The sequence below is a fragment of the Vulpes lagopus genome, chromosome 2 (genome assembly GCF_018345385.1).
Source record: "Vulpes lagopus strain Blue_001 chromosome 2, ASM1834538v1, whole genome shotgun sequence".
NCBI classification, from domain to species: Eukaryota; Metazoa; Chordata; class Mammalia; order Carnivora; family Canidae; genus Vulpes; species Vulpes lagopus.
The window spans coordinates 93,157,059-93,182,895 of NC_054825.1; the positions used below are offsets into that span (position 1 = coordinate 93,157,059).

At 36.9% G+C, this 25,837-nt stretch overlaps 1 protein-coding gene across 9 annotated transcripts in view; it reads left to right on the forward strand.

Annotated features, from left to right (window-relative positions):
- Nucleotides 1-25,837, forward strand: part of UTRN (utrophin) — a 496,122-nt gene that overhangs the window by 329,252 nt on the left and 141,033 nt on the right. For all 9 annotated transcript variants that reach the window (XM_041741733.1, XM_041741729.1, XM_041741764.1 and 6 more), the window contains one exon: nucleotides 20,467-20,639. In XM_041741733.1, the coding sequence (XP_041597667.1) occupies nucleotides 20,467-20,639 (173 nt within the window). The remainder of the gene's footprint in view (nucleotides 1-20,466; nucleotides 20,640-25,837) is intronic.

A 25,837-nucleotide genomic window follows, 5' to 3' on the forward strand; every position in this document is an offset into this window, starting at 1 on the left:
TTAATGAGTTGACTCAAAACTTCCCACGTTATCAGTGACTCATTTTCTCTGTCACTGGCTCTTCCATGGTATAGAGTATTTAAAAACTACAGTCATTCATTCCTGTTACAGTGAAGATATTCAGATCATTCATTTTTAATTTTTCAGTTACAGTACACTTGTGAGGAGTCTAACCTGATGACCCATTCATCATTTGGGTGGAAAATTAACTGAGTCCAGAAGGGAGAGACCTCAGGGGAAATAGATACAACTTTGAGATAAGCTCTGTTTTGTTTCAATGTTAAAATTTAACTTCTAATACCTTTGCAATATTTACTCAACTGTCCATGAAAAGATAAATCTTCTACCTCATTTCACAAGAGGGCAGCACTTTCTTTTAAAATTTAAAGTATGACTCTTAAAAAATACAGTCAAGTTAACTTTTTGTCAAGAAGTTAAGCTTGAGTGGTTTACAGAAGAAGGACTGGAATCTCTGGAAATTTATGAGTAAGGAAAGTATAAAATCTTTAGAGTAACTTGGGATCCTTTCAGAAAATGGAAAGATTAAAATAACTCCTAGAATTTTTTACCTGAAAGTTGAATTAGATTAACTACTTTGGTACCTTTGTAAATATATGTGTCTGCCAAGATCATGGCTTTCTCTTCAATTGTAAAGTCACATTAAGGATGTGAAATTTTAATAAGTTATGATTGTTTTATTCCTATTAATTAAAACTGTTGAACAATGATTCTATGTTTAGAATTCTATAGGTTATTTGGGGGACAAATAAATTCAACTTTTCTTCCTCTTCCTCTCCAAGAATCTACTCCCTATTGGGGTTGGAGGGAAGATAAAACAAATTGGCAAAACAGCCAGCAAGCAAAGCAAAGCAATATGTAAGAAAAGTATAGGATAACATGCAGCCTGATAGAGATGAGTGCTATGCATAGGAAATTCTTGAATTAAAGCTATGGTATAAAGCTTTGAACAGAAGATGGAAAGTGAATTGGACCTTGTTGACTGGATAAAATTTCAATGGATAGAAAAGAGGGAGGCTACTGGTTAAGAGATGAGAATCCCATCAATGGAGAAAAAAATAGAGTGTATATTGGAGAAAATTAGAAAAGCACATCCTTGAGAATGTTGTGAACAAATCATACCTGATATGTCTAGGGATGCCACTACCCATATGTGACTGTCTACATTAAAATTAAAATTAAATAATTAAAATTTAGTTACTCATTCACACTAGCTACATTTCAAGTATTCAGTAGCCACACCACTCCATTGGGCATCAAAGATAGAGAACATTTCTGTCATCACAGAAGGTTCTGTTAGATAGTGAGTGCTACATTACAGTTTAGATGTTTTTGGGTTGGGATATGGAGAACTTTAAAGAAAGAAAGAAAGCTGATATGGTAGTATCAAAAACTTTTGGATTTTAAAGCTGTGAGCAGGGAATGGGCTTCTATTTATTATTATTGCCTGCTTTCTATGGATCAAACACAGTTTGCCAGATATAAAGGTATTGTATGAATGTTTGAAAAAAGTCATGGTTATTAATTAATGTTTGAAATTAGCTGTTATGTACTAGTTTATAGATGAAGCAGTAGAGGGGGAGATAAAATAAGTGACTTTTTGATTGAAGTAGTGTTTGAAGAGACTGTAGTTTGGTTTGTCATGCCAAATGATAACAGAAGAGGATTTGAGGAAAGAGCATCAAGAAGTCAATTTCTTGAATCAATTCTGTTAGGAGGTAAGTGACAACTGCAGCAAGAGGGTATCAAACAATGTTAAGACATTCTGATATTTAAATAGTTGGTCATTGAAGTATATTGGTGATTTCAAGTTTGTGAAGTCTCAACATTTTATGAGCTAACTTAGAGATTGTATGTATAACTTTGATTCAGTAATACAATGACTATTTTTTGGTTATCTACTACGTGTCAGGGAGTTGTAACCTCTGGGGGTACATTAGGGAAAAAATCAGAAGAGTATTGCTATTTCAGGAACCACCTCACTAATATAATGGATATTTTATTACTTAATATTGCTTTTTAATAATTAGCAATCCGTGATGAACTTTTTAATAATTTGTGTATATTTGTTTTAAAATTTTTTTTGCTCGGGATCCCTTGGTGGCTCAGCAGTTCAGCACCTGCCTTTGGCCCAGGGCGTGATCCTGGAGTCCTGGGATCGAGTCCCGAATCGGGCTCCTGGCATGGAGCCTGCTACTCCTCTCCCTGTGTCTTTGCCTCTTTCTCTATATCTCTATGTCTATCATGAATAAATAAATAAAATCTTTAAAAAAGGCTTTGTTGCTCATAATAGCTGATGTTAACACTTAACAAATATGAACATTTTGGTGAAAATATACAGGAATATTAAGAAAACATACATATGCTTCTTAAAATAATCTATTGTATAATATATTTTTCAAAGTTTTTATTAATTTAGGAGGAATATATGAAAACATTCCTGGTATTGGATAGAATTGTATTAAAGTCTCAGTTGTGCTACAATTAAAATTATCCAACTATCAATGAATTTTTGTTGAAACTAATGATCAATCAACTATATAGTGCTGGTGAATGTCTTTCTTGATAAGAGTATTTGAGTGTTTGTTTAAGTGTGAGAGGTTCGTTTTACAAAGAAAAATCAAAATCTAGACAGGGGTTCAAGTATCTTTTTCTGGGTCAAGCAGACTAGATAAGTGTTACTACAGATCAAATCACAAGCCGGATCTCTTGACTTTAAGAGTATTATTGTTTCTTATTTATCCTATGAAAGATATATTATACTAGGGCTGGGATGTAGTAATATAAATAAGCAACCTAGTTCGTATGTAACATTTGAACATATGTAACCATAAAATGGTTCTATTTTAGACTATTATAGTAGTAGTATGATATAATTCATAATTTCTAGTGAGAAAGTTATGTTCTAATGATATGTTGTCATTCTGAGCCATAATCATTTTTATAAGAATATGCGGTGTTGACTGAAAGGTAATTAAGAGACAGTTAAAAAAAATATGCCCAGCTAAGAAGGAACAAACAATGGCTGTAGGAGTGGGAATAGAGGTGGAGTGGGATGAATCAAAGAATGTTGAACTCTCTCAAAATATCTTGTAGCAATGTTTAGATTGCATTTAAGTTTTATAAATTTGTTTAATATTTTCCAGTGTTGTGCAATATTTGTAGCATCCTTAATAACATGGATCATGTTTTGAATCTACTAATTAATGGTAAACTTTAGACTTAGGAGTGTATACTTGGTTTTTGAACATTACCAACAGTCATTCTAGTGACCAATAAATCTAGTCATCAAGATGGGTATTAGAAGTTTGGTAAAGGAGGAATTAGAACTGAAAAATGAAATCAATTTTATTATATGGCTCTCATTAATTGTAAAGGTATTTCTGACGTGATATTTTAAAAAATATTTGTGCAATAGCAACATCATTTGGGTATCTGTTTAGCTTTTTGAGCTTATGATTTTGATGCCAGTACCTGCTCTATAAGCATAAATATCAATTCAATATTGTGCATTTAAGGGCTCTATTACATTACATTGTAATCATCCCATATTTTTATTTTAAAATTTTGGATTTATTTATTTAAATTCAATTAATTAACATATAGTGTATTACTAGTTTCAGAGGTAGAGTTCAGTGATTCATCAGTTGCATATAACAGTGCTCATTACATGCAAATTATGAATTTGAATTGCGCTTTACATTCCTTGGTTTGGCAAATTTAAAGTAAGCTAGAGATTATTAACGCCCCTCTCTTACTTGATTTAGTCCTAAAGAATAATGTGCCTGACCTCGGTGTCTGATGGCTGCTTCACTGGTAGTGGCATATCTCCTTCAGTACTATGTTAAATTCATTGATAGTTGGATAATTTTAATTATAGCACAACTGAGACTTTAATACAAGTGAAGCATACCTTCTCCAGACATAAGAAGCAGGGCTGCTTCCTAGTATTTTCTTGTAGCTTCTGTAACTTGTTACATGAACAAAATTGTAACTGTTGTGTACCATCTCTATAGCCAGTAGTAAACCCTGGCTCTCACTTTGCAGTCCCCTTGGTTGGATTACATAACTCAACTCGAAAGATGAAAGGAGGCTTCAGTTGCCTTGAACAAGACAGGCTAGATATTCTTTTGTGGGTATAGGTCAATTGATTTTATGAACATTCCAAAAAATTATATACCATAGAATATCAAGTATTAGATAACAGAGATAGATACCAGTTTCATTGGAAAGAGAACAGTTTGAATTATATACGCCTATTTAGACACAAAGTTATCATTTAAGTAAATTGGAGTTACTGGTTATTGAGTAACTTACAAGAACAAAAAGGCTTTGTTTCCCCTTTGAAAAGTTTACCATTGACCAGCCCACTGCTGTTGAAGCCTTATTTCTATTAAGGGCTGATTGGCTAGAATATCAGACCATCTGGCACCTCAAAACTTCTGAAACTTTCAGAGGCAAAAATGATGGTCTCTCATGGCATTTACTTTCAAATCTAATTATGCCATTGTTAAAGTAGATACCTACTTGGAAAGACAAATGTGTTTTAGTTGGGAATTTCTAGTTTATTTGATTTAATTTTGTGTGGGAAAAGGATCATGTGCTTGTGGTAAAATTTTTACACACTATAAAGACTGTAAGTGTCTCTTCAGGACCCTCAGATCTCCAGTCTCACTCAGAGGTGACTGTCATTGCTATCCTCTTAACACATCTTTCCAGAGATATTATCTGTATTTCATATAACATACTTTTGTGTAACTGTCAGCCCCCCCTTTTTGGCATATATATATATATATATATATATATATATATATATCCTATAATACATACCTATATATTGGGTATTATTTCTTATGAGCACATAGAAGCCATCTCCCTCTTTTCCATAGTGGCATAGCATTCTGTTGTGGGAAATCTGCCATAATTTATTTACATAGTTGTCTACTGATGGACATTTAGATTGTTTCCAGCTTTTTGCTATATCAGACAGGACTTACTGAGCATCCTTTTACAACTATGTCTTTACATGTTTGCAAATTAGATTCCTAAGGACAGAATTTCTGACTCACAGGTTATATATGTTTTAATGTTTGATGAATGTTGCTAAATTATCCCCTACCCCCAATTTGACAGATTTTTAAAAATCAATTCTGCTGCTTCTGATACTCTCCAGGAAATGTAATGGCTCAACTTAATTCTGTCAAACATGAGAATTTTTCATTTTGTGATCAGCCTATTGATTTTATTATGAGCTGCGTACTACATTGTCTGGACTCACTGTCGATCCAGTGCTTTATTGAAAATTTTTGGGGAGTAAACAAAGACATCATGTAGAACTCATAATATAGAACTCAGAGTAAACATATGAAGGAAGTGATATAAAAGTGCGGAAAGGAAATACAAGTAAAGATACTCAGAAAAAAAGGATGATGATAGTCTGTGTCTTTTGGAGGAGCCATATTTGCAGGTATAAGTGGCTTAAGGGGTAAATGCGTTAACTGGTTACCCGTGAGACTGGTGCAGGTGAATCATGATAACGGAGTCAAAGGAATTATGCGGTATGATTTTGCAAAGAATTCCAGAATGGATGCTAAGCAGGGAGATGGCAGGAGCATGGAACAGAATTGAAGCAGGAACTATTCCCCATATGGATTGGCCTACAGGCATCAGTAAAGCTCCTCTGCTTAGTATGATACATAGAATCATAGCAGGTCTCACTGGGTCAGTTTGAACTTCCTCTGGGTTCACTTAATGTATAGCTCCTTCAGTATATATCCACATGACAGGGACAGTGCCCTCCTGGGAAGAGTATCTGTTTTTTTACTTGTGACTAAAAGCAGTACCTACAATTTTGATTTATCTTGACATGTTCACTGTTACTGTTAAAATTTGTATTTTAATTTCGGCTTTAATTTTCTAAATCTGGAGAGCTGCAGAAAATTACAAAAGCTTTCACAAAACCTTCAGAAAAACCTGTAAGAACTTTCTCCAAAGCCCTTCTGTGATTTAGTTGTATGTCCCACAGGCTTCTGCTGTCAATAGACATCTGGAATTATGAGGCTTGGCTGACTGGGATGATTTCACTCTTGTCTGATACTGCGTTTTTTTTTAAGGAAGGATATGGTTTTGAAACATTAACTTGTCTTGGCATTATTTTTAGTCACCTAATAAAGTGCTCTCTGAATCATTAAATATTTAGAAGTTTGCTGAAGTCTGACCTGGTTGGTACCTGGTTGGCTAATTCAGAAGCACATCAGCTGGCATTTCTCTTCCCCACCCATCGACTCCCCTTTAAAAGAAAAAGTTCTTTGTGCCTTTTAAAATGTCTTGTAGAATCTTCTGGCTGTAGATTGTGGAAATTAGAAAAGTATTGAATCTTTTTCCTATGAAGTGTAATTTTTATTTTCCAACTGCCACCTGTATAATTATCAGAATAGATGACATTATTGAACAGATGAACGTTAAAAATAATTCTTTGTGTACAAAGCCTATTGCTTGAACTTTCTGGGATAAAAGGAGAGTTCCGCCTTTCATCAGGGGGCTCGGGCCTCTATTTTAGATTGAACCTCCTGCCCTTTAGGGCTGTATATTACTTTAAATGGCTACCAGCTGACAGACTTGGTTGCTGGCTGATGTTAACTAGAGAGCTGTAATGTGTTGAGTAGACTCCTCTTCATAGAACTGCAGCAGAGCAGGAATTGAAATCTCAGATCATGATTAGGCCTTGAAGCTATTTTATTTTTGAATTGTAAACCCTGAGTTAGAAGGGTTAGAAAAAGGAGAATTGTGTATATTCTTTTCAAAGGCATTATAATCTGGATCTTTCCTTAAGTCCAAATGGGTTTATAACAAGTACATTTTTGTACCCATTCTTGAAGCTCTTCATTTTGAATGAAGCCATGATGTACTGATTTATTTATAATCACCTATTGACCTCCATATGCTTCACTTTAGAGGTTCCCAAGAAGCTTTTTTTTCTTCTCTTTTCTTTCCTTTTCTTTTTGTTCTTTATATTGACCAATGTAAAAAGAAACCTGTTAGGCATTGCATAGAAAACATACTTTATATATCTTTAAATATATAAAATATATAAAGAGTTTTTAAAGCTTTGAATTCTGTGTTTAGACTACTATATGAGTAAGACATAAATTGCTTTTCACCAAAACATTTAGGCTGCTCCTTTTGCTTATATTTGAACCCTAGAGGATGTCTTATTGCCTTGATGAAGTGGCTAAATAAGTCATCTTTTAATAAATTAAATGAAATATAGTTTTTAGACATAAAAAGTTTTTGATTAGCCTAGCTTTTGAAAGTTTTTGCCAAAACCATATATACATTTAGCCCTTTTCATATTGGCAGTGGAATGTGGTTTTTATTAAGTAATTTAGATTTAGATTTTATTGATTCCATTATTGAATTTTTCTTTGCTTCTCTCTGGTTCTATAACTTTCACTTCCTCATGGAATCATGTGTCCATGTTTGAGACATGGCTTATTTAGCTGGAGAATCTTGCATATTCAGTGTTGATCTGTTATAGGGATTGGCAGTATTACGTTTTTTCACCTCTTGGGGATTAGTGCACAATTTATTTGCACACTAGTTTAGACTGGCAAAATGTCAACTACTTCAAATTTCATCATCCAATTTATTAAGTCTCTCTGGTGATGTACTGCTTTCACCAGAGGCCTCTTATTTTCTGTGTTAATGATTGCAGGATTATAAGAGATAATGTATATCAAAGAGGTGTTTGGTAAAAATAGAAATGGCTATGGAGATGTAAGGTGTATTACCAAGATGATATTTTGTATACAGAGTTTAAACTGAGAAAGTGTTTATATTTATAGATATCAAACAAATAACATAGTAAAATGTGCTTACAGTTATACAAGCAATTAACTTTTATATTTTACAAGTCTCATTCTAATGTGTCATTCAGTTATCAAAGAGCATAGTACTTCTGACTAATATATTAAAATTTAGCTATTTTAATTTTATAGAATATTTTGGATTTTTACATAAATAATTTCTTTCAAACTTTACATTTTTAATGTAAATTACATGTCAAAAATAATATTTTAGTTGCTTTTCAGTGTTTTAGGGAGAGTATAATTACCCCGTTATTAAAATTAGGTGAGAATTAACATTTTTTTTTTCCCTTTGGAATGATTCCATATGGATCCACTGAGTATATTTTCCCCCTTTTCCTTCTAAAAAGGATGTCATCATAGCTAAGTTTGTCCATATCTTAGTTTCTGGCATTTTATAACTGTAACTCAGGAGCTTTATTCAAGTATTTGTCTGACAGAGGATGTCGGTTCTGAGAATGGGTGTGAAGCATTTGCAAGGACAGTCAGAGAAACTAGTAGTTGTTACAGAGACTGACTTCTGAACACTCCACTTTAGAATTCCGGGTGGGAACATACTCTTCCCCTCTTTATTTATCCCGTGTTTGTCTCTTCTAGGACTCAGGTGCCTATCATGCTTCTGGGAAGATTCCCTAATATGCAGGATCATGTTGCTTTTCCCTCATAGATTAGCCTTGTCTAAAGGTAGAGGATACTTGGAGCTCTAATAATAACAACCATACTTGCTCTGGTCTAAGAGCCCTTTTAAATATAAAACTCTACTTTAGAGAAAGACTCTGTTGTTCCACAGAGTTTTTATTTAATTCATTCTTCTGATATGTGCATGAGGGATTGCGTGTTTGCACGTGTCTCTGATCACAATCATCCAGCACCCTGGGTGGTAGTTGGAAGTTTGCCCAGCTGAGAAAGATTGTTCTTTTTTACTCTCTCCTTTATTTATTTATTTTTTGTGGCGGTGGTGCTGCTGCTGGTGGTGTTGGTGCTGGGGCTGGTGGTTCCTTTTGTTTTGTATTTATGTAAAAAGTTTATTTGTTGCTGCTGAAAGATCTCAGCATGTGGCCCCAGAGCCCTCACAGATCAGGGTCATCTTGGTCAGTTTCTGATGATTGGTCTTCAAGCTGATGTCAGTGCTTTTTGATACAAACTTCACAGATTAATTTTGCTTATAAATTTCTGCATAATCACTAATTTACCATACTTGTTTCTGAAATTAATCATGTGTGTGTGTATAAATCTGAATTGGGCACTTTGAGGTGAAATACATTCTGCTAGAAATCTCATAAAGCCATTTTCCCCCAGAGACATGTTGGTTTTATGAATAAACGATGAAAATATTTTAAAAGCTTGTTAAATTTTGTGTAGATCCGCATATGTAAAACACATGCTATTGAAATAGCATGATATGAAAATAAGCTGGGAATGAAATGGAAAGAAAAGTGGTTTGCAAATCCAAAAAATAATAACCATATTGTATATTGTTCCCTGATAGGTATTTTTTTTTTCTGTTGTTAATGGAATCCCTTTCTCCATATGATTGAGTGCTAACAATTTTGATATTTAACTAACTTAAGTAGCCTTTTAGAAGATATGTATTCTAATTTCAGGGTATTTTTTCCTTTGCTCTCTGCCCCATGCAAAAAGTAAACTTAGTTATATTAAGATTAATATCATTCTGTGTGTGATCGTGTCACCTTTAAGAGCATTATATATTTATGAAAATTTCTACACACAGCTAGAGAAGTATGTTTCATATGGACATATCTGTCAGACTTTTATTGGCCTACTAAATAGCTATGTAACGCAAAAGCAAAACCACATTTTTGCCTTGGAATGATGTCCATAACATCAGTGCCGAGAATATATCACTTGGATTGAACTTTTCTCTTTAAAGCAGTTACACTTAAAAGTTCGTGGAAGTGTTTCTGTGAGTGGCAGTAATAATATAACATCAAAATTTAATATTAAAAAGTAACTGGCTCTTACGTTTTGGGTATTTTCACTTAAGTTTTATTTCAGAAATAAGCAGATGTTCCACATGAAAAGAGCCTGACTGGGTTTCATTGTATCAGTGAGATAAACTTTCCTTTAAAGTTCTTTTCCCCATCACTTTACCAATAAAACCTTTTTAGAAATAGTACAACCAATCACACATTTTTCTTGGTGTTTTGTGCTGTTTGCACACACACACACCCTTTGATTTTTATGGGTGGGCTCCAAAGCGGAGCATGCATCCCACCAGCTATTCTGGACTGAGACCATCTGAGAGATACCGCATGGCAGTTTGGGGAAGGGAGGCCTCCAGGAAGTGGGAGTGAGCTTCACTTCGAACTGCGTGAAGGGTGGTGGAAGGGAGGATGCTGATTAAAATAATAAACAACTGCTGGAAAGAGAAGTGGATTACCACACTCCTGTCAGATCTGGGAGGGGAGCAGGGGAGCAGGGGAGCCGCCTCCCGCCGCCCTCCTGGGCCTGCAGACCCTGCAGAGGGGCCCGTGAGCTCTGCCGCTGGAACTTTTCTCCGGACTGAACAGCTAGAACAACTTTCCAAACTACTTAGTTCTGTTGCACTGACAGCATCCCTTAGGCAGAGCCTGACCTAGGGAAATGGAGTGAAACTAGCTTGGTGGTTGCCATAGCGACGCCGGCTGCGGTGTCTGGGAGAGCAAGCCGGTGGCCTCTTGTCCCGTGTTTGGGTGTTTCTTCAAACACTCCTTGCTGTGCGGACTACTACATAAGTCATGCTCTTTGCAAACTGGCTTTTTACCCAGGATTTTTTTTCCCCTCCTTTTTCTTTCTGAAACCAGTCTGAATGGAGGAAGTTGGTAATACTTGGCCTTTTTTTCCCCTTCTTTTCTTTCTTTCTTTCTTTTTTTCTTTTTTTTTTCTTTTGCCTTCTCTCATGCAAGTTTCCAGGATATAGCTTCTTTTTTGCTCTGTGTAATTGAGACCAAACTCTTAAGCTTGGGGCTCAGGAGAAAACAGTTGTGGGCTGCAGGTCATTAGTGAGGTGAGCAGGAGGGAATCCTGGACTTCCCAGAGCAACAGGAGACCATGCCAGCCTCGTGGAACACAGCTACCAGAAATTAGAGAAGCAGGTCTATTCCTTGCGAACTCCGAAGTCCATGAGAAGACGGACCCACGGTGGGGTGGCTAACATGTCCCCGCGCAAATGCTGCTGCTCATGGACCATAGCTCAAAGGCAAGGCTTGTCAAGGATTTTACAAAGGATTTTAAAGGATAGCCAGAAAAGATACGGATTTTAGAAGTTAAAAGCTGTTATCGGAAGGAAGTTCGCTGGAAAGATGTAGGCTTCAAGGGCTACTGGACGATGATTGGTTTGAACTTCAGCTTACGGGAATTGCTGACAAAATTTGAAAAGGTATGCAGAAAGTGGACTTCATGAATGTACTTTTTCCCCCTTCCTTGTCTGTTTTTTTTTTTAAACTGTGCATTTACATGGCAGATCTTCTCTCGACTCTTTGATTATTTGATTCCTAAGGCATATTTGATTTGATATCCTCTTTTACCTTTTTTTTTTTTTTTTTCCAACTAAAGAGCAAATTAGCAATTCTTTCCTTTGGTCAGGAGGGCTTCTCATGATGCCTGTCAGTGTTAGAATTCCACATCAGAAGAGATCCTTTGTACTCAAGTCGACTGGTAATTTAATTGAAAGTTATTTTGGAAAGAAAAAAAAAAACAAAACAGCAACAACACTGGGTTTTCATGCCAAAGTCTGACTTCATCAGGCATGGGTTCTGTTTTCCATAGCCCATCAGGCTTCTCTCCCTGCAGTCAGAGGAGCTCTGCCTTTCCCAGCCTGCTTTCTGAAGATTCAGTTCTGAGTAGGAAGAAGATGCCTCCCAGTGACAAGGGCACATCCGATCTTAAACATTTTCTTTTCATTTATGAGTGTCTTGTTTTATATGTGGAGTGCTTGCATGCACTGTGAAGCTTTAACGCTTGGATCATTAATTTTGCACTTAGTTCTTTTTTTCCATAGGAAAGTTCTTGGCACACTCTAGGATTGAGCCCAGCCTGCCAAAGCTACCTTACATTTATAGTTAAACAAAACAGAAAACCTCAACGTGCTGCTTATGGGCTCCTGCCCTTCCCTAGCCTTTGGATGCCAAGCACTTATCTTCTTTCAACTTCCAGTCTTTAAAGAAAAAGAAAGAAGTGAAGTAATTGCACTGTGTGCATAAATCAATTGTTTATCAGTTGTTAAAGTTGTGCTCAGTGGCTTCACCTTGAAAACCCTGTGGTTCGTTACAAGTAAGCAAGACTGTATTGAGTCATTAAAGGAATAATGGGCTTTTTCTTACGAAACTACAATTGCCAGAGGAAAAAGGCGTAAAACCATGTCATCTGAAAAATTTAGAAGTTTTTCCAGAACAATTGCACTTATTGCTTCCCTCCTGGTGATAGAAACAGTGTAGTGGGAAGAGTATGGATAAAGAAGAATGTAGCTTCTTCTGGCTGGAAGCTCCCCCCTCCCCCATCTCTCCTGCACCCCAACTGTAGTAATAAGGATTGTAACACAGGACACACTTTGATCTCTCACTTTAATATGTTGTTAAGCACCTAAATTCCTTAGAGTGGGGATGGTTCCCACTTGCTCACCATTTAAAAGGGGCAGAGGAGGCAGAGAATATCTTTTTTATGGCATCTGGGAACAGCAGGTGACAAACTTTATGACCATCAAGAGATCTGTTAGCTTGGTTTGTATAGATTTGTCTGTTTCTTCCTAAAAAGGTATAGGGCATATGTTGCATGAATAATTCATTACTTAGACCCCCCTAAGAGGCAGTAATTGTGGGCAATAGCTGGACTTTTGTATTGTAATTGCTGCTATTAGTCTTAAAAGCCTAGGTCAGATACCAGAGGTTATTAACCTGCCCGGTCTTCTGGCCATTTTATTGGCAAAGTTACAAGTTCTGGTCATATTAATATATTTCCTCTTTTAACTCCCAGACCTTACTATCTGCCTATTTCTTATTCTTACTTTAGTAGTTGAATTGACAGTAAAGTCAGTAAAGATAGAAGTCTGCTGGCTTATTCCTATCAAAGGCTTGATTTGAGATTTTTTTTTTTTTGAGACAGAGGCAAACTCAAAGAAACAATCCTGTTGCCATTCACAATCTGAAGTTCTCCGTATATGTTTATTTATGTTTTAGAGACGCTTTTATAAAAATCTGTTTGAGAGTTACTCTCTTTGCCATATTTCGTTTGTAGGAAGTTGTCGTACATGAATATATTTTTCTCCACGTCAGGTATTTTTTAAAAAATCCTTTGTGTATTTTCACAAAAGCTGTCCCATATAGCCTTTGCTACATTGATTCATTGCCAGGAAAACTGGTGTTATGGAAAGGTACCACTACCTCACACTTCTCAAATACAACTGCCTACCTTCCCCCAGCTCTGAAAGCAATAATGCCATTTTTAAGGAAGGACCAAGGCCTTCTGCTGTAATGCAAAAGCCATATGATACCTTCAGAAGCTGAATAACAGACTTTCCCTTAGTTCTTTTACTTTCAGTTCCCTTAGACCCGTCTTTTCCTCAGTATTAGTGATCTGCTTCTTGAGAGAATACTGACCATAGTGATTTAACACTTCTCATGTCAGTAGTTGAAATTCTGCAGTCTGAGATTTAGGTTGTCATAGCAAAAAAGGTAATTTTGCTGTGCTCCTGAAGCCACTTCAGGCTGTAAGAACACAAGGGTCCGAAGTTGGGATATGGTGGGTCTTCCAGTGATGGTTAATCTGAAAAATTATAGACTGCTTAGTAATTGAAATTTCCAAATGACTGCAGACTTTCACCATAACTTCAAGACAGCAATTGACTTGTGAGACAAATTGAAAGGGAGTATTCCGGTTGACATTGTTGAATTTCAGAGACATCCAGTGGTTTTGTGATTTATATTGGAAATCTGTATAAACATGAATGATTGGCACATGATTGCAGTCTGTGATTTTGTTATTTAGTCTCAAAATGGGTGATAACCAGGATTGGTTTTCCAGCATAGGCAGGGTGGACAAATTATACTTGTACTCATTCCTAATCTCTTAGAGCCAGAAAAGGCAATGCTGAATATCCCTGGAAATCCAGAAGGCAAGAGATGTTCTCTACTACTCCCTCAAGGTGACAGCTCACCAAGGATCAGGAAATCCCAGCTGACAGAAACCATGTGTATCCCAGACTGGTGGTAAAGAGGAGGTTGAGACTGGAACTTCTTACCAAGGGAGGATGACCTTGTGGCAAGATGTGCCTGCCAGCAAGCAGGCCCCTTTCATTAAACCAAGTGATGAGGGGTGAGCACTGTGACCATGTGCACAGCGTGATTGATTACTCTGGCCAGACTTACAGTTGACTTGACATAGAAAGCTGGTGCACCAACACACCTCTCTGAAATCCTATGAGTTGGTGTTAGTGTCACCTTGATTTTAGTGAATTAATTTTCTCCCTGAAAGTACTAAGTAAAAGGAGGTATCTGATGGCTTCAGTGCCTAATATACTGTCACACTTGAGCCATTTGCATTGTGTACTGTCTATTCCATTTATTTAGTAGTCACAGAGGATAGAGTAATGGACAGTTGTAGCTCGTTGACATTTTGAGAGACTGATGTCTTTTTATTAACTTATGCAGTTCTGCTGCTAGGTGATTAATGATAATGACAGTTTTTTAATTGGGGGGGATATGTGTGTATGTGCATATGTCTGTGTCTGAGTAATACTACTCTCTTGCTGAACCCTATGGGGAAGGTGACTTCCCATAGTGATAGAAAGCACTCAATGATAAATTTGCTTTATGGCATTTACCTCCTTCAGGATGAGTACTTTTAAAAATTATAATTTGAAGCTATATTTTACTGCCCAATTTGCAATGTTTAATATTCAAACAAATGTGTACTTGAAGACACAGTAAACTTCCAATTTCAAGGTCTATTCATTTGTTCAACAGTTAGCAAATATTTATGAGGTGTAGAGTTTGTACCAGGCACTGGGATGAGTTCAGGGATGGAGTAGGGGATAAAATAGGCATTCCCCCCATTGAACTTATGGCCTAAGGGGCAGATATAGACTTTAAATAGGGAAAATCTCTTACTACAAGTGTGTCATGCAGCAAATGTAGAGGGAGCTATGAGGGTAACAGGTAGCCCTAATCTAACCCAGGTGCAGAGAATCTATACTGCAGAAATTACATTTAAACTGGGACTTAAAAGATGGGTTTGAGGTTAATGGTTTTGAGGTGAATGAGTATGGAGAAAGAAACAGATCTTTCTGAGCAATAGGACAGATCAGGAGGTGAGAGTTGGGTGCTCTGGGATTGTAGTTTTAAACATTTAACATGTCATTATCTTTGGGTTTTCAGTTCAGTTTTGATTCTGTTGTCTGATTTGGGGGAATTAAGGTGGGGCAGTAATATGGCTACACAAAGCATTTAATAACTGCTCCTAAGAAACTTGTGTTCATGTCGATCAAACCTGCTCAGTTAAGGAGGGAGGCCATAGTGTTTTAATTCACTAGGATTTTAATATGTTTCAGTAACAACTGGTATAGATTCAAGGATTTGGAACACTTTTTGGTTATGAAAGATACTTTGATTAAGAGCAGTGTTTGGTGTGTTGGAATTTAAACCATATTTTGTTTATTGATTCTTTATCATTGCAAGTTGGCTTGTTCAAATTATCTTGGAAGGGCAGTTAATTGTGAGCTTGTTCCACTTAGTAATTTAACTTTTTTTCGACCCTGTTGTCTAACATTTTTGTAATCATAGATAATGGGAAAAGGCATTACTGGCATTGGTTTCTTATTTTACAAATGCTGCTATAGACCAGGTAATATTACTTTCTGTTGTCTGTCAAATGTGATTCCATAATTATTAATAGAGTGATTAAAATCTATGCGATTAGTTGTTGAATGAAAATGTAGCTTATAAATAATTAATTGAATAGTTTATTGAAATTAATCATAATAATTAGTTGAATAATTAATTGCAATTACTCACCATCCCAGAGGCTTCACAAAAGTCCCAAAGCATATTTACATATCATATTATGACCTCTCATGATGTTATTTGGTTGTTATGTTATTTTTAGGTAATATCTGACTTGTTACAAAAAAGTTATGATTCCTCCTTTTCAAAACCTAAATCTCTGGCAACAATCCCACTGAGCTCCTGTTAATCAATCCCATACTGTCTCTGAATTCCAGTCTTGTTTTTGAAAGGAACAGTGGATTTCTTTTCCCCTAATGGTTAACTTTGTTGATTTAGCCTGAGCCTTTGGATACGGTAGGGAAGTCGTTGCTGACCTTACTTCTTCACCTTCAGGAAAGGGGTTAGGACTCCTTCAGAGAAAACATTGCTGTGGCCATGTAGGGTTAGGTAAATATGCCATGCAAAAATAAACCAAAATTATGTGAACAAGTTCTGAAGAGGTTGAATATATTCCAGCACCAGTTCAGTTGCTGAATTCTAATGGTACTATATTCTTAATCTCTGTTTCCTAGCAGAGGGTTCAAGCAGTTCTGCTTATTATAACCCAGTTTTTTTGCTCACATGGTTATAGCCACTATTGATTATAGAGCATTAGAAAGAAGTAAAATTGGGGCACCTGGGTGGTTCAGTCAGTTAACATGTCTCCCTTCAGCACAGGTCATGATCTCAGGGTCCTGGGATTGAGCCCCATGTCAGGCTCCTTGCTCAGGGAGGAGCCTGCTTCTCTCATTCTCTCTCTCCACTCATGTAGTACCCCCTGCACCCCCCGCTCCACTCTCTTTCTCAAATAAATAAATAAAGTCTTAAAAAAAGTAAAATGTATGTGACTTACATTGTAAAGTGTCAGCATATAATATCTCTGTAGGTTAGGTAATTAGAGAAATGTCCAGTTAGGGGCAAAGTTGGTATGGAAATATCAGTTATTAAATAAGCAAGCAAATACATATTTTCCTTTATTTATGAGGTTAATTTTGACCTGGGAAGTGGGTGTTGTGCACAAGAGACTTATCAGTGAATCTCTGTGAGCTTTGTAGCTATCTTCTGGAAGGCTGTGCTGACAGTGTACAGCTTATGCATTTGATGGTGTTTTCCTATATAGTCCTTTTATCCTAACCCCTGGCTTCTCCTAACCTTCTACATTATGCTTATATTCTTAGAAGGTATGTTTCAATTGAATCCTTACATACCCCTTTGTCTTGTTTTTAAATGCTAGTTCAACTGCTTGAATACTTTGCTTTGGCCTCTCTGTGCACATGACTGACTGGCTTATGTTAAATGCTTGGGAGAGCATTGCTTTGTGCTTCTGCATGGATTACATTCCCATAACTAATTATCAATAACTATTTTGTGCTGCTTAATGTTCAGAATGGGTTACAGGTGACAGAGGTGAGCATTATAAGGGCAAGTCCCTCAGCTATGCAGTGAGAGTAAACTCTCCTTCATGGAATTTCAATTTATTTTAGCATTTGGTGTGCTACATCAGGGTCATGATCTAACAGACTCCTGTGCTGGCATCTTGATTTTAAAACCAGTGTATCATTGTACAATCATCTATGAAGGAACGTAATTCATTAACTCCATATAATTCTAAATTTCCAGTGAAAGATTAGGCAGGGCTTTGCACTGCAAGCTTCTAAATAATTGTAGGTTTAGGTTCCCATATTAAATTTTTTTAATGAAGAGATTAAACAAAATGATTACTGCACTCCCTTCCAATTGTGTAATTGTCTGATTTTCCTTGGCATTATAGTGGTTAATATGCCAGTCAAGATGAACTTGATATTTTCATTCATGCATTTATACATTTATCTATCTACCTATCTATTTTACTCTAGGCTCATTCTGTGTAGCAGAGACTGTGAAGAATACAGAAGAAATATTAAGATGATTTTTCTGACTTTAGGAGCTTTTAATATATTTAGCCAAGTAAATATGCCACCCAATTTTAGTTACATAAAACAAAATAATGCAGGCTGATTTCCTTTTCTCTGATCATTTTCTGGTTGTTGATCTTCTTCCTAACTTTTGTGGAGGCTCATGTGTGAAAGGGTTTTTCACATACTGAAATATGCATATATGATGTTTGGTAGTTTTCTTAACCAAAACCTGATAGAAATACCTACAATCATGACTGGCCAGTGATGGTGCTCTGTTGTACTCCATTTGTCTTTGTGGCTGGGTTGGAAAGGCATCACTTGATTGGATATCAGGAGCCAAATTTGCTCTATACTCTCAGTAACCAGATTTCCTGATGTTGTAGGATACTTCCATGAAGCTTAAAAAGTGTTTATGGATGTTAATATACTTCTGTCTTCCTACTTCTCTTGACTATGAAAGGAAGCAAATATGTCAGGCTACTTCAGGAAGTAGTAGTTGGAAGTTTCCCTGTGATTTGGGGTGTAGTTCATTAATAATGATTAGGAACCTGTACAGGAAATTTGAGTGCAGATTCATGTTGGCATTAGAGAGCAAAGAGATGCCTTGCTCATGGTGTCATTGAGCTTCTTCTTTTTGTTAAGAGTTTATTTCTTTATTTTAGAGAGAGCATGCGGGAGCACAGATGGGGGGAGGGGCAGAGAGATAGGAAGTAGCTGACTCTCCCATGAGCAGGGAGCCACTTGCAAGGCTCAATTCCAGGATTCTAGGATCATGACCAGAGTTGAAGGCAGATGTTTAACCGACTGAACCACCCAGCAGCCCTGTTGTTGAGCTTCTTAAGAAAGATGGTTATCGTGCATATGTACAACATGAACCTAAAATTATTGATCTTTTTATATATCTCTTTAGATGTCTTAAAATGCATTTCAGAACACAAAAATAGAACAGTTACATCCTAAAGAATAAGGACTAGGTTCAGATGATGACACCAAAGAACCTTTCAACTTACCTTTTTCTTTTTCACCAAGAATTTCTATTTGAAGCATCCCAAACTGAAATTATATTGAGATTGCCATTTTCCATGCATAATGTTGTCCAGCCTGAGTACCTTGAATCAGGACCTGGCTCTGTACCCTGTTCCCCTGTTGGTGTCTGCTTTGTAGTCTGTGGGATAGAGGTGCTAGGGAAATGCACAAGAGTCATCAAACTCCTGAGTTTTTGTTTGGTGGTGAACACCAATTATGTGTGTACCCAAATCACACTTTGCAGGTAAACCTTTGGCTCAGGTCATGATCCCAGTGTCCTGGGACTGAGCTCCCTGCTCAGTGGGAAGTCTTTTCCTTCTCCCTCTGCTGCTCCCCCCTGCTTATGCTCTCTCACTCTCAAATAAATAAATAAAATCTTAAAACAGAGGAAACAAAAATGTCCTTTAATTTTTTTGTATAGATATTATACTATTTTGATATTTTGTACAGTTTTTGGATGTATGTGTATACAATGATATATAAAAAACATATGCTAATTTAAACACCTACCTTAAATAAATTAACATCATAATGTATAGTTTTGTATCCTTCACTTTTAAACTTAATATTATATACCATTAAGTATTATGATAGTTTCTAATATTTTACTTTAAAAACAATTAATGTGATAAATGTGTTTATACATAAATCTTCTAGGATAGGTGATTTCAACAATATTAAGGCTTTTGATACAGATTGCCAAAATACATCTTCAAAGTCCAAACCATTTTTTATTTTTAATTTATAACAAGTCTTATTTTATAGTAAAATTCACTTTAGAAAAAAATTTTTTTTCTATTTAACAGGACAAATATTATTTTGTCATAAGTTTTTAGTTCTTAATGAGGGTAAACATTTTTATGAAAATGTTCTTTTTTTTAACTTGAATTCTGTTAACCAACATGTAGTACATCATTAGTTTCAGATGTAGTGTTAAATAATTTCTTTTAAAAGTTTAGAAATAAATTTTATTAGATTGGAAGGACAAACTATTAAATTTGTCCAAATGTAAAAAAAAAAAAACCCGACAAGTAAAATTATGTAATATTTCTGTAAAACATCATACTTTGATACTTTGAGGGCAGTTTTCCCCACGTACAAAGGGGAGAAAGAATCTGGGTATTAATCAGTATTCAGTGATTTGGCAATAATAATTATGTAAAATTTCAAAAATTTCTCATGAATCTGAAATACTAACATTTGTGGTGCCTAGGTGGCTCAGTCCCTTAATTCTGCCTTCAGTTTAGGTCAGGTTCTTGGAGCCCTGGGATCAATCACCATATCAGGCTCCCTGCTTAGCTGGGGAGCCTGCTTCTTTCTTTGTCTCTGCCCACTCCCCACCTCTCACCCCTGCTCATGCTCTCTCTCATATAACTAAATAAAGTCTTCTAAAAAAAAATGAAATACTAACATCATCTGACCCATAAAATTTAGATTATAATACATTCCCTTTTTAAGAAATGGAAAATCAATATACTGAAGATTTGAAGACTATTATTTTCAACATAAGAATTGTGGACACACTTGAATTTGTTATCATTTAAGATGAATTTAACTGTTTTGATTTAAAAACAAAAAACCTCATTTGTAGAATAGAAAAAAATAACGTTCTAGATAGCAACCCCAAGGTAGTGTTGGTACTAATATCTAACATTTACATTGTCTCTGCTCTTTTCTCTTTAGGACATCCAGGCAGAAATTGATGCACATAATGACATATTTAAAAGCATTGATGGAAATAGGCAGAAGATGGTAAAAGCTTTGGGAAATTCTGAAGAGGCTACTATGCTTCAGCATCGCCTGGATGATATGAACCAAAGATGGAATGACCTAAAAGCCAAATCTGCCAGCATCAGGTCAGAACAGTCAATAGTGAAATAAAACTGGTGGGGGAGGGATATTTTTATGATTTTCGTGTATCGGAAAGAGAACTGGAAGACTTACCATCATGCTACTTTCTGAAATTTAAACGCAGAGGTGCCTGCCTGGCTCAGTTGAAAGAACATGCAGCTCTAGCTCTCAGGCTTGTGAGTTCGAGCCTCACATTGGTGCAGAGATTACTTAAAACCTTAACAAAAAAGATATAAATGCAAAAAAATTTTTAAAGCTGCAGTTTTAGCTCCATTCATATACAGGGCCTCCTGCCAAATATTGGCTGTTCACAAATTTAAGCATCATATATTTTTTTAAGATTGTATTTATTTATTTGAGAAAGAGAGCCCTCAAGAGAACATGAGCTCGGGAGAGGCAGATGGGGAGGGAGAGGCAGACTCCCCACTGAGCAGGGAGCCCTAAATAGGACTCCATCCCAGGACCCCAGGATTGTGACCTGAGCCCAAGGCAAATGTTTAACCAACTGAGCCACCCACATGCCCACACATCTTATTTTAAATCTGAAACTAAGAAAAATGCTTTTACCAACACCTGCTGGTTATTGAGTGTTTACCTTGACCAAGTACTCTGTTAACATCTTTACAGACATTACTTAGTACTCAAAAATCTCCCATTAGGTGAATAGTAACATCCTTCCTTACATGAGGAAACAGAAGCTTAATGAATAATAGGAACTTGCCAAGTTTTTGAGCTAACAAGTGCCAAGCCAGGATTTGAACCTAGATCTTTCAGACTCTTGGCCGTAGTTGTTTTGCTTCGTCATGCTATTTGTATATCAATTGGAAAATATATTTATAGAGATTAAATATTGCTCATGGACACTGACATGGAAAACTTATGATTCATGTCTCCCTTTGGAGAGAGTAAAATTAAATCAGGGTGAATTTGAGGACCAGAGTGCTGGCTAGGAAATGACCCTGAAAAACTACCAAGGGTGACAATTATTAATGCTATTAAAAGTTTAGAATTACACTTAATAAATGGTGAACAGTACCCAATGGATATGAGTTTACAGGAAACTGAGAAGGTGCTACTGAGCAAAGATCCAAAAGAGGGGGGCACCTTGGTGGCTCAGTGGTTGAGCATCTACCTTGGCTCAGGGCGTGATCCCGGGGTCCTAAGCATGCTTCTCCTTCTGCCTGTGTCTTTGCTTCTTTCTGGGTCTCTCATGAATAAATAAATAGAATATATTTTTTTTAAAAAAGATCCAAAAGAGGAATGTTTGTAGAAAGACCTAGATCTAGGAGTACCTGGGTGGTTCAGTTGGTTGATCATCTGACTCTTGATTTCAGCTCAGGTCATGATCTCAGGGTTTTGAGATGGAGCTGTGCATTGGGTTCTGCGCTCAGCTCAGAGTTTGCTTGTCCCTCTCCCTCCTCCTGCTCACAGACTCTCTTTCCCTTTCTCTCAAATAAATAAAACCTAAACAAGCAACAAAAATACAAAGAAAGACCTAGATCTTACATCTGGGTCAGTTTCTTTTAAGGTTCAGAAACTGTATGATGTATTGAAAAGTGTACAACCTTAAACAAAATGATCATAAGTTTGATTCTTTGACTTTGCTGTTTACTTACTGATCTTAGACAAATCCCTCAGTTTCTCTGAGCTATAGCTTTCTCATTCACACAGTCAAGATATAAATATTTAATCTACAGGATTGCTGTGAAGATTGAATGGGATAATCTGGTAGTTCCTTCACCTACATAAAGGTTGTCTAATATAGCATCTAGTTTGTTTTTGTTTTTGTTTAAATATAAAGGGGCTCAGTGGATCTGCTTCATCTGGCTTCTGGATTTTGTAGAATCAGCTCCTAGAGAGTAGAAATCTTTCGTGATTATTTATTGTGAATAAACTTTAAAAAAAATTTCTTTCTAAAGAGATGTCCTGAAAGGTTTTATTCTTTGGCATCTCGTAGAGGGAGATTCACACTTCTTCTTACCCTTAAGGGAAGGGGGTAATTTATCATGACCATGGCAGCCCCTTTGTAAAGATCCTCTTGGAAATTATGTCAACATCAGCCAACTACTTTTTTTGATGAGAGGAAAATTTGGGAGTATTGCATAGTGAGAGAATATACTTATGCTTATTTTAAGAATGAAATTTCAAGGGATGCCTGGGTGGCTCAGTGGTTGAGCAGAATCTGCCTTTCGTGATCCTGGGGTCCTGGGATCAAGTCCACAACAGCCTCCTCACAGGGGGCCTGCTTCTCCCTCTGCCTTTCTCTCTCTCTGTCTCATGAATAAATAAATAAAATCTTTAAAAAATTAAAGGATTGAAATTTCAGTTGGCCAAATCCCATTGAGTTGTAACTTTCTGTTCCTCAAAAATAAAAATAAAGTGATTTAAAATGTTAATTCAGTGAAAAACATTCACTGAGGTCCTAGCAAAACCAACATCTAATCTAACAAGTGAAAAGTTACAGTGTTGGCCCTGGGAAGGATTGTGTGTGTGGTGCTGGAATTTTGATACTTTGGAGGATGAATTCTGTAGGAAGGAGAGTTTATTGAAGGCTTACATCATAAAGAGATCATTCCAAATGGAAAGCTACAGACAAAAAACATCTTTGATCTTCCACAGATGCTATTCCTAAGGCAATCAAGTCCCTTTTTTTTCTAACCTGAAAAGAAAAATCTCATAAACTTGCAATAGTATCTTAAAAAAAAAAAGATTTATTCATTTATTTGACACAGAGCACAAGCAGGGGAGCAGCAGAGGGAGAAGGAGAAGCAGGTCTCCCAACTTGGAGGCCAACACAACTCTATCCCAGGACCCTGGAATCATGACCTGAGCCCAAGGCAAATGTTTACCTGACTGAGCCACCCAGGCACCCTGTTGCAATATTATCTAATAAATAAATTAATATTATTTTTAGAATATGGGAGAGTAAACTTTTGCTGGTAGATTTCTACATTAAGATAGATCACATATTCCAGTAAAGTGTGTGTGTGTGTGTGTGTGTGTGTGTGTGTGTGTTTGTTTAAGATTTTATTTATTTATTCATGAGAGACACAGAGAGAGAGGCAGAGACACAGGCAGAGGGAGAAGCACGCTCCATGCAGGGAGCCTGACTTGGGACTCGATCCCAGGTCTCCAGGATCACACCCCAGGCTGCAGGTGGCACCAAACCACTGCACCACCAGGGCTGCCCAAAGTGTGTGTTTTTTAAGTTTAAAATTTTTAAAATTTAAATTCTAGTTAGTTGATATGCAATTCAGTCTTGGTTCAGAAGTAGAGTTCAGTGGTTCATCCTTTACATATAACACCCAGTGCTCATCATGGGCTCCCCATGCTCCCCTTAGTACTCATAACCTATCCCATCCCCCACCCCCCTCCCTCCATCAATCCCCAATTTGTTCTCTAGAGTTAAGAGTCTCTCATGATTTGTCTCCCTCTCTCTCTTTCTCTCTTTTCCCCCTTCCTGAATGTTAATCGGTTCGTAAAGTGTGTTATTAATGTGATTAGAATTAAAAGAATTTTTAGTCTCATAAGCGACCTCTGGAGATTCAGGCATTTATTCAAGCAGTTAATAAGAACAAACTTCTGTGTTTAAGGCATTGCAAATAATAAACAAGACATGCTGCCTGTCCTAGCAGGCTCACAGGTCTATCCAGGTTAAGGTGGGTTCAATGAAGGGTGTGGTTACTTTCTCTTCAGATGATTATCAAAGGCTTCATGAAAGAGCCATTCACTAAGCTGAGCCTCAAAGGGTGTATATTCTCCAGATGGACTGTAAGCCCTGGAGAAGGACATGTAAATAGGAGGCTTGACATAATACTGTTTTCACAGAAATAGTGGGTATGGAGGGGAAAGATTGTGGCCAGAAAAAAAGGTGGAGAGGTGAGACATACTCATGGAACAGCTGTGTGCACCATGCTCATTCCTCTGGTAATAGAATTTGAAAACTCTTAGGTGACATGATTAAATGTGAGCTTTGGAAAGATCCCTCCCACATGCCCATGGAGGATGCTTTATTCAATAGTGTAGTTCCGAAGACAAGGAGAGCTGCTAACAGATCTCTTCAGTATCCACAAATGGGAAGAGATAAGTACTCAGTTCACGTTATTGAGACACTAAGTGAGATATCTAGAAACAAATTGCCAGTAGCCATTGGATGGACATCTCTTTGAAAGAGAGCTGTAGGCCACATAAAGAAATGGTGAGATGAGGAGTACCTAGATGGAGGTGGCAGGCAAGGCGCTGTGAGTAGGCAAGAGGGTGAAAACTTAGAAGAGGGCACAGCAAAGAATCCCAGGAAACCCTATTATATCAGGAATAGGTGAAGGAAAGGAAAGCCAGCAAAGGAACCTGAGAAGTGGGTGGCTCTGAGGAGAGGAGAACCAGGGGTGTTGTCAAGAGCTGAGAGAAGGTTTTTCCAAGGGAGAGGTGTGGTTGGTGGTACCAGTCCCTCAGGAGGTACAGCAAGATCAGGATGACAGAGGCCAGGAGCAATGGGAAGAGCTTTGGTGACTGCTGGGACAGTGTTTTGGTTGAGGTGAAAATCTGATTTCAGAAGAACCAAAGGTCAGAATAGGAAGTGGAGAAGTGGAAACAGAACTAGTCTACATAGTCTCATTTTCTCAAATAACTGTTATAAAGGGAAGAAGCGAGAGACAACACATTGCTGTAACTATGTTATGACACATAACAGCATTATAAATGTATAAGAACTGGAAGCCTAGATCTATACCTGTATTGACTTGTGTATGTTTTCTTTTCTTTTTTTAAGATTTATTTATTTATTCATGAGAGACAGAGAGACAGAGAGAGAGAGGCAGAGACACAGGCAGAGAGAGGAGCAGGCTCCATGCAGAGAGCCTGATGTGGGACTCAATCCTGGGACTCCAGGATCACACCCTGGGCCAAAGGCAGGTGCCAAACCGCTGAGCCACCCAGGCATCTCTTGTGTGTGTTTTCATATAGCTCAGATATGCTTCACTAAAGAAGTGAGTGATACATTCTTCATTATTAACTTCAAAAAATGGGCAAAACAAATTATCTTAACATTCATTCTTATTTGGGTATTTATAAAATATGTATACTTCTTTATACAAATATATATCAATTTGTAACTCTATGTGGTGATGGATATTAACTAGACATATTGTGGTGATCATTTGGCAATGCACACCTATATTGAATCATTGTGTTGTCCACCTGAAAG